This window comes from Adiantum capillus-veneris, chromosome 11 (genome assembly GCF_014529385.1).
Source record: "Adiantum capillus-veneris isolate H3 chromosome 11, ASM1452938v2, whole genome shotgun sequence".
Taxonomy (NCBI): Eukaryota; Viridiplantae; Streptophyta; class Polypodiopsida; order Polypodiales; family Pteridaceae; genus Adiantum; species Adiantum capillus-veneris.
This window is the reverse complement of record NC_140941.1, coordinates 15,978,386-15,988,265: the sequence shown is the minus strand read 5'-3', so window position 1 is coordinate 15,988,265 and position 9,880 is coordinate 15,978,386. Positions and strand designations below refer to the sequence as shown.

General features: G+C 43.3%; 2 protein-coding genes across 2 annotated transcripts; both read right to left on the bottom strand.

Moving 5' to 3' along the window:
• Nucleotides 1–752: 752 nt before the first annotated feature.
• LOC147446929 (uncharacterized) lies at nt 753–1,658 on the bottom strand. Its single transcript, XM_086523544.1, has one exon. It carries the CDS (start codon nt 1,656–1,658, stop codon nt 753–755), a length of 906 nt encoding a protein of 301 aa, XP_086379670.1.
• Nucleotides 1,659–2,888: 1,230 nt separating this feature from the next.
• LOC147446928 (uncharacterized) lies at nt 2,889–5,398 on the bottom strand. Its single transcript, XM_086523542.1, has 2 exons — nt 4,131–5,398; nt 2,889–4,062 (listed from the first exon to the last, which is right to left on the bottom strand). The coding sequence occupies exons 1-2, from the start codon at nt 5,396–5,398 to the stop codon at nt 2,889–2,891; spliced, it is 2,442 nt and encodes an 813-aa protein (XP_086379668.1).
• Nucleotides 5,399–9,880: the final 4,482 nt, after the last annotated feature.

Here is a 9,880-nt window from a genome sequence, read left to right as displayed (position 1 = left end):
GAAGGGGGGCATGTTAACCCTCACGGCACACGGACACCCATCACCTACGATGGACGTGTATTATGTATTTGGTAGAGTCAGGTACCGGGCTTGTCGGACCAATAGGGAAAGGTAGAGTGATCGTCGATGAGAGGCGCACTTTAACTTGGACATTCAAGGGATTAGTTGGTTAAGCATGGGCGCCCAAGTGTGAATGGGGTGAGCTCCTATAAAAGCCAACTAAACCTAATTTTTACTCATTCTCTCATTTGTGCAATTGAAGAGTGCTCTTGCTCCATCTCCATCTTCTTCTTCTTCTTCACCTCCTTGTGTGTGTGTGTGTGAGAGAGAGAGAGAGAGGGAGAGTGTGTGTGCGATCGAGCATTACGAAGGCACGACGGCGGCGAAGCGGTTGAGCGCGGCACGATTGCAGCTTCTTCTTCATCGCGGCGAGGAATCCACCACGAAGGCGAGCGTAGAGCGGTGAGTGACACACCCTTTGTTTTCTTGAGCTTGCTAGTTTAGGCTTGTTGTGTGCTTGGAGCCGTTTGTGGCTCGCATACGGTGTATTGGCAAGTCCCTTGCTTCGACAGTGCGGCAAGGAGCGCACAATCTCTCAGCACTAATAAATCTAAGTCAATTGTTTCAGCGAATATACCTTGCTTGAGGCTACACCATGTTTCATAAGAAGATACTAAGCTTGTAAATGACAAAGAAATAGTTGCGAGAGTCACTGTGATTTTTTATTGGATGATGAAACATATCCAGCCACGTTAAACCCCATGGCAAGGGGGTGGCAGGGGGCAGGTCAATTGCAACACCTCTTTGTAGACAATGTTAGAAGTGTATGTTCTTTGATCTCCATGTCTACTAATGCTTGTTAAGTGACTATCACCAACCACAACCTTGATGGCAGAAGAGGATCTCACGCGAGACATTGCCACATATAGTTGACCATGGGTGAAAACAGGTGTTGGGAGATACAATCCAAGAACTCCCAATGTTTGGCCTTGTGCCTTGTTGATTGTCATCCCAAAAGCACAACGTAGGGGAAATTGGCGGCGTCTCAAATCCAAAGGGAGACCTTCTCTAGATCCCATGAGAAAATCAATCCTTGGAATGAACACTGCATTTCCATGTGACCCTGTAATGATTTCTGCTTCAATCACTTTGCTGTGGAATTGCTTGCAAATCAAGCGTGTCCCATTACAAAGACCACTTCTTGGATCCAAATTGCGAAGCAGCATAACTGGAGCATCCTGTTTCAATCGTAAAACATGCGGTGGAAAGCCTCCCCCAAGATCTAAACTATTTACAAACTCACTTGTGAATAAAATGCTATCACAATTTGATTCACACACTAAGTCTGCACTGACATATTCCTTATAAGTACCAGGAAATTGCTGCAGGCCCAAATTGTTTATAGTATCCACCTCCGTGTTCCGTGGAGCCAAAATTGCTCTATCCTTGAAAAAGGATGCATGGCAAGTCTGTGTTTCAAGGTCTCTATATATGCAAGCAACCAATGCTTGCAAATTATTTTGTGGTAGCATCATGCAAGCCGGCAGGGCCACATTATCAAGTATGTCCCCATCACAAACATCGCCATTACCAATATCAAGTGTCCATTGCACAAACTCTCTTTCAATAACATTACTTAAACAATTGACCACTCGCATATTCTGCGTTAGATGCATGATTTTTGTACGTTTTCAAATGTATGAGTGGCACAAAGCTGCATTAACAATGTCTTCTCTTCCCCCTTTTCGCACAACAGGTAATATCTGTCTGAAATCACCACCAAGGAGGAGAACCTTTCCACCAAACAACATGTCATTTTTCATGACATCTCTTAGTGTCTTATCAAGAGCCTCAAAAGCGTGTCTATGAGCCATGGGGGCTTCATCCCATATGATCAATGAACTCATTCGCAACAGCTCAACAAGCTGGCTGTTTACTTTAATGTTACATGTGGAATCAGAAGTATATCAATAGGGATCTTGAATCTAGAGTGTGCAGTCCTTCTGCTGTCGAGAAGCTGTGCTGCAATCCCGGACGATGCACATGCCAAAGCAACTTTGGACTCTCCGCGTATCCGAGAGCGCAAAGCATTGTAGAGATAAGTCTTTCCCGTTCCACCTGGCCCATCCAAGAAAAAAACAGTCCCTCTGCTCATGCAAGCTGCTTGTAAAACCCGATTGTAAGCTTCCCTTTGCCCAACATTGAAAGATGATTCCATTCGAGCAGACAATACTCTTTGTTCCTCTCTGCTATACATGAACTCTTCAGCAAGCACTCCATGCTCACTCATAATTTGCAAGGTGTGATCCACCTGGGGCATTCCAGAATAATCCGAGAGCCTCTTTCCATAGTGTTGAAGCATTGTCTCTAAGTTTGACAAAGCTTGGTTTTGTGCCATGTGTTCACAGATATTCGCATCATTTGTGCGAACCCCCATATGATATACATGGTCCTCAAAAAGATCCTTACAGAAACGATTCCACAATGCACCAGGATGTATTGGTTCACAAAAAACCAAAATGATTACAAACAGTAGGCGCAATTGTTGCCCTGTTTGCTGAAAAGAAGCTTCTTCCAAACAAAGAAACCATTCATCATCAACTTGCAGTAATCCTCGTGCATTACATGTTTCTTTAAACGTGTCATATACTCGTCCATTGAAGGTTCTAATATCCTCAAAAGACTTACATCCTTTGCACATGTTGAGTAACAAACACAAATAGTACAAATCTCCAGCATTGGGAACAATGTGGTACATTCTTCCAATCATGTCACCAATCTGTCTTTGAGTCCATGTTCTACTTGCTGGCCTCCAAACCCACTTTGTTGGGAAGTCTATGTACAACAAATCGTTGGCCTCTGGATATTGTTGATTTGCAACAAACCACTCAGTGAGCGTTGTCTTTTTGTTGACATCTCCCTCCACCACACTCTATACAGTCGCTCTCGCTAAAGATGACTTGATTTTGATGAGGCAAGTGAACTTGGAGCCGTTGTATGTCGGGTTTCTCTTGATGCATGTGAAACCCCAGTATACGCCAGATAGCCTCAGATGCTGATACATATCGAGAATTAAGATAGTTTGTAACTTCATTTAGAAGCCCTTCACTATCTTGTAGAACAACAGTGGCCCTGTCATGTCCCTTATACACATACTTGTAGAGATATTTCACAGTGGATATAGTGGAGCAAACCTCCACATTGATATGTGCATTGTACCTTATTGACAAAAATGGATTGTATGAAACAATCCATTTATTACTCATTTGCACTTTATTAGGAATAGTGTAATTTCCATCATCCCTCCTCATGTACGTTGGGTATCCATCCCTAGCCACAGTAGTCGATGCACTGAAGCTTCGAGGATATTTAAACCTGCACTTCCCATCTTTCATACATGGAGCATTCTTATTCAAGTTTCCACACGGGCCATGCACATTACACCGACTGATAACATCATACAGCTGTGGAAACATTACTTTATCAGGAAGCTCCGCACACACAATCTTATCATAATGCAATGTCTCTGTTGGCTTATGGTCAGATGCAAGAATCAATAGAATGTGAGCATGAGGAAGGCCTCTCTTTTGGAACTCAATCACAGAAATGTGTCCAATGACCTTACCAAAAATAGCTCTCTTAATCAGCAAGCCCATCAAATCCTTGAACTTATGGTAGAAAACACGGGCAATAAGATCAGGACGATCATTGGATGTTTGTCCAGGCAGTAATGCATCCTGTATCTCCTTCCATCCAGGATTGCATGTGAATGTAATGAAGTGATCAGGTTTTCCTCTCTTGCGTACAATTGCCATGGCATCCTGGTACAGCTGGTGCATATAGCGAGGGCCACCAACATACGAAGAAGGCAATACAACCCTTCTTCCAACATTAGCACCCAATAACAGTTCTCTATCATCCCTTGTTCCATCTCTTGCTCCAACCATATCTGTCAAGCCTTGATACACCTCACTGCGAAGTTCACTTTGATGATTACGAACCCACAAAAGCCTCAACTCCTCCATACAACTATATGCATCAACAATATATTGTTGCAGTAGCCTACCACCACGTAAAAGACATTGTGTCGTGTCATCTCTAATTTGCAATCTATACTTGTAGAAATATACTTTGTAGTTCCATTTACTCGCTCTCTGCTTACATCTGTTCTGTTCACTTGGGGTATGTAAGGATTCCAACCTTCTTCACCATTTGGAAATAGCAACACATATAATAGAGGCATGTATGACCTATGGCAATTTGAGATTTGTTTTAGACCACCACCCAAAAGATTCAACACAATATCACGATGGCCAATGTTGCTCTCTTCACCCTGACCAGGCATGATTGCAGCAACTTCCACACTTGTTGGAGCAACATATTGCCAGCCATTTGTACGCTTCTCAGTAATGACCATCCTAATCTCTGGAATATTGGAAGTTTGGACCATTGTAGCAAACCCCCTAAAAGCTTGAACATACGGATTTACTCGATGCATCATCGATTGCAAGCTTTCCAAAACATCTGGTTTGAGTTTAGAAACATGACTCATCCTGTTTTGCAACTCATTCTCAGTGTCAAAAAAATACAACTGAGAAAAGCGAGGGATTTGACCTGATCGCTCTTCTAGCATCAATGGACCAATGTTATGATAGATAGATCCATGCACCTTGAAGGTATAGATTCCTTTTCTTTGGCAGAGAGATTCATCTATATGAGCTCCCAAAGAAGCAAATGCCAACACACTATTGTATGCTCTGATATGTTTCAAGAATTTTCTACTTCTAGTATTACCCCCGTGCATCAATTCCCTCAATTCTAAAGGAGGTTCACTTAATGGCGGCAAAGAAACATTTCCTGAGTTGCAACAACTCTTCCCCACAAATGTGTGAATGGTCTTTGCTTCCATTTTCCAAGCTAAAGCACCACAAAAGGAACATGCAAAATCCAAGTTGCCTATGTTGTGAAGAATACACTTTTCATGAGAAATAGACAACATAGAGATATGCATCAAGGAAGTGGTCTCAGAATATAAGGAGGTGATAGATAGGCAAAGTGTCTCAACTTTGGAGTAATCTCCCTCTCTGGAGACAATTACAGGCTCGTGAAGAACATCTCCATTATTGTCGTCCAAATTGTCTTCCACTTCAATCCCTACATAACTTTGCAAGAGAATTGACTCGTTATCTACATCCAATGCAATCCTTCCCTGAGGAAATTCATTGCATCGATTCACGTTTATCAAATGCTGGCAATCTTCCCAGCGAGGCACATCAATCTCACCCAGAGAACGTCGAACTCTATCTCGCGCTGCTGCACGTCGTGTAGCTCGAGAGGCTTGACATATCGTACTACGTCTTGCATGTCCATGAGACAACACCTTTGGACCAATAGCCATCTGTCCAAAAAAGAACTCTTATAAGTACTCCCAGGTTTATACAGGTTAGTATCTAGAGAATTAAGAAGAGAGTATGGAGAAGAAAGGATTTCCCAACTATGTCTATCTTTCTTTGAGAGAGTCAGTGAGAGGAGGCTTGCCAACCCACATGGTAAATGTCTATATACTTCTATATCTGTCTCTCTATATCTCATCTAACTACTACTAAGGATATAGTTGTGGGAGCGAGCCCCTCCGATTAGTCCACCGACGATTGTCGGTTAAGTTTCAGCCGACAGTTTTCCGATGCGGTTACAATGCGCCAGTCTGCATGTCAACTGGATTCTCGCCCGACTGAGGTCCCCTGACCCTTGAGGAGTCACCACATTATCCCATTATTGACCATTGGAAACCTTTGCTCAAGACGGATTCAAAGGTGCATCCAAATCAGCCCCGAAGTGCTTCATTATGAAGAGTTACCATGGTGACAGGTCCCCATTTGAGTTGGTAGAGTTGCATTGAGGCTTGTGTTGTTGTGTACATTCCGTTTACGCAATCAAAAGCAAATACCACATCGGAAATGGTGTGCATCTGCCAAAAATAGCCCAGAGCTTCTTGACCCTACCCAAATTGGGCATATCTGGCAATCAATGCATTCAAAGAGACGGCATCCTATATAAGAAGCTCTCTCCCACTTTTTGTGCTTTATGAAGTGCTTCACATTTGTCATACCTAGAAAGAAGTCAGACATTGCACACACCTAGAATACTTTGTGTAAGTGTATGTGTGTGTGTGTGAGTGTATGTGTGCATGTGTGTGTGTGAGAGAGAGAGAGAGAGAGGGAGAGAGAGATTCACTGCTACATGACTTGAGAGAGAGAGAGAGAGAGAGAGAGAGAGAGAGAGAGAGGGAGAGGAGAGATTCACTGCAACATAACTTGAGAGAGAGAGAGAGAGAGAGAGAGAGAGAGAGGGAGAGAGAGAGTTTCACTGCAACATAACTTGAGAGAAAGAGAGAGAGAGAGAGAGGGTGAGGGGTGCGGGGAATGGGAGGTGTGACCCAAAAGACACAATGGCAACAAAAATACTACAATTATAGAGATCCTCTGAGAATGTAGTATCCAAAGAAGACAACCAAGAGTCGTGAGCAAAATAAGTCTCCCCCAAAATAAGAAGACTACACACATAAGCCTCCCCCAAAATGTAGTCAATATCCCCAAAGCCACCAAAATATAGATCCGCTAAGTCTATAATGAGAAAGAAGTGAGTATTACTATCGATTACATAATTCACTTCTTGCAAGGGTTGCCCTGCTTTGAACTGGATGGAACATCTCCAACGGCATTAATCCCCTTCTTGGGCCAATGGGTCGTTACCAATGCATGGAGCTTGTTTGAGATAGATCTAACTTCGGAGACACCTGTAGTATGTTGTACTGCTACGGCGGTCAATTTGTTGCTAGTACTTCGTAATTCAGGCACAATGATTTTGAAATCAATGCTATCCTTGTCAAGAACGGACCTCTCCAAGAGACTCATGATTTTTGCCTGGTTGCTTTCTATGCGAGAAAGTTGTCCTTGCATTGAGCTCTGCTGCTGCAAAATACCATTAATCTGTAGCTGCATCCGCTCCTCTAGACGATGAAGATAAACCCCTTGCTCATATTGCGATTGGCTCAGCCAGTGAATGCTCTCTCTATAGGAAACCTGTGATGCCTCCGCTCTCTCACATGAGGCTTGAATTTTGGAGTATACTGTGTGGATGATACCTAGTCCATCTACAATTTGCCTCTTTGCAGGTCCATTTCCACCTCGGGCAACGCGCTTGGCATTTCGTAAATTGTTGCTTGGGTCTCTCTCTGGGGTAGAAAATATCACCTCCGAAGAATCTCCTCCAGACGTAAGCACGTGCTCCATCTCTGTAATGCAGAATAAGATATATATTTAGCACCGTGTTATACATGGCCAAGGAAATGCGATAGGCATCAATTTTGGCGTACGCATCAATTAAATCATCACCAGGCACCACATCTTTCTTCAGCCACCCTCGACTGACAATATCATCGTGAATTTTATTGTTCGTATAAACAGCATCTCGAATAATCCCGAAATCACCCAGCTCAGCAGTGTCGCAACAATTGACAGTGGACTCTGCCTGTCAAGCTGTAAATCCCATCAGAGTCCAAATCAAGAAATTTTTGAGCCTAAACCGCATCTCGCAAGAAGATAGGAGCACATGTCAAATTTCATGAAAAGTGGTTCGGAGACCTCCATTATAAGAAATTTTCACCCCATTTTTAGCTCATTCTCACTATTGACTTTGTGGAGAGAGCTTCTGCCACCTAGAGCGGATCGACCTTCTAGCAGCTTCTACGAAGCACACGACTACCCGACGAGCTCCAGACATGAGAGGTAGGCTCACCACCTTGAGATTTTTGTGCATGTTTGTCATTATGTCGCGAAAACTAGCGTAGGGGTCACACACAAAGTGAGCGGTTGAAACCTACAAGTAGAGACGGCGGCCTAACGGCTAACCCGAAAGCAACAAGACTTCATCGGCAGCTTACCCTAGTTTAGGATACTAGTCCTCCATGGCCAAAGGCAGTAGGAAACCATCGGGAAAAACCCTAATTCCCAGAAATCTGCAAGAGGCCACCAAATGGGAAATCGGCGAAACGGCGACCAAATGCTACCAAAATTCATGGGTAGGAGCATCTTGACATGCTTGACAGGTCTATATGACCCACATGACCAAAAAGTGACCCGAAGTGGCACTAAACTTCAGAAACGGCATCAGACACACAAAGCGTCAAATTGCACTTGCGGCCAAACCGCAAGCCCGTTTGCCACCAAACTTCACGAGCGGCTTTCCTAGACCATCAACAACCAAGTCCTATGGTGGTAGACCACCATAAATCATCAAAGGTATGTAAACGCAACCACGGGTGCTTCTAGAGCGACAAATTGCCAAATGGAGCTCCGTTGAAGCCAAAGTCGACAAAAACCATACGGCTAGGATCCCCAAGGGATCGGGAAGCTATGGAGACCAACACCAAGAAATTTCATCGCCAAAAAGCACTCCAAAAGTCAGAAAACGGCTCCGAGGCTCTGAAGTCCACACAGGGAGTTATTCTCGATCCATTTGACTTTTTTGTTGAAAGTAGGCTCAAAAGGGACTTAGGGGGGCCAAGGGCACCAGCAATGAAAAAATCACTAGGAGACATCCTACGCGTAGGATGTCTCAAGGGCACTTTTTGGCAAAAACTCCAACATCTCTCATCCTGCACATGTTCTGAATGACATTTACAAGCTATCCACCAAGTTTCATCACATTTGGACCAAATTTGACCTCATATGCATGGAAAAACACAAAGTTAGGGCATAGAGGCAGTAATGGGCCATAGACCTACCAAATCTTGTCCAAATCCCATGAAACTTGCACAGCACATTCACCAACACATCAACAAACAATCTGTGTGGTCAGGGAGTCTATTTGACCTTTTTGACATGCAAGGGATGATTTGTCATTCCAGATCCAATCACCTCATCATCAGGAGCCCATATATCAAGTTTGAAGCCATTTTAATCACTTTTGACCCCCAACACACTCAAGATACACTTTTTGAGCCCAAAAACACCTCATAGAGCCTTACAAGCATCAAATCTTGTCCAAATTCAAATCCAAGAACATGGCCATGTTCCATAGGCCAAGGACAACCCACAAAACAAGTTTCATGTCATTTTGATGAAAAAGACATCCTACGCGTAGGATGTCTCAGACGTAGATTTAGCCTTCTGTGCAAATAATGACATCATGGGAGCCAATCCCATGGTGCAATGAGCCCCTATACCAATTTTCAACCCATTTGGACATCAATTGCTACCTATGATGGACATTCTACCCAAATTGTGACCTAAAGCCTGAATCAGCCCAAAAATCCACTTTTTGATATCCAAATTCAAATCTAAGCATATATCCATGTTCCATGAGCCTTACACTACCTGCATGTCAAGTATGAACCAATTCTGATGAAAAAGACATCCTACGTGTAGGATGTTTAGATGATAATTTTTGGCCAGATTTGCACTTTGAGCACATGCACAGCTTCACAAGTTCCTTTTAAGCTTTATTTTCAATTTTCAAGTCATTTGGATAAGTAAAACTTAGTTTTGTAGCTAATATGGAAAAAACGCTAACTTCGGACTACTGAGTGCAACAGGATCTATGGCAGCCTCGAAGTCACCGGCAAAGAGGAAAATAATGACCATCAAGGATTATCTGGACGAAGTGGAACCCTTTGTCATTCTAGAAGGAACACTAAAGCCCACCAGCACCTGGATACAAGAGGATCTGTTAGAGTCCAATGACCTAAAGATCTACCAGGGAGTGTTCAAAGACACTGAAGGCAATGTTACAGAGCTACCAATGCTGCCGAGAGAACTCAATGAGTTTGTATGAAGCAAGATGGCCGGCTACTTGGAGAAAATTGATCTCCACAACTACT

Excerpts from the sequence above, each read along its gene's own strand:
- LOC147446929 (XM_086523544.1), bottom strand. The coding sequence starts at position 1,658 with ATGCGAGTGGTCAATTGTTTAAGTAATGTTATTGAAAGAGAGTTTGTG.
- LOC147446928 (XM_086523542.1), bottom strand. The coding sequence starts at position 5,398 with ATGGCTATTGGTCCAAAGGTGTTGTCTCATGGACATGCAAGACGTAGT. Across the intron at positions 4,063-4,130 it reads CGAGTAAATGGAACTACAAA|GCTACTGCAACAATATATTG; the intron begins GTATATTTCTAC and ends ACGTGGTGGTAG.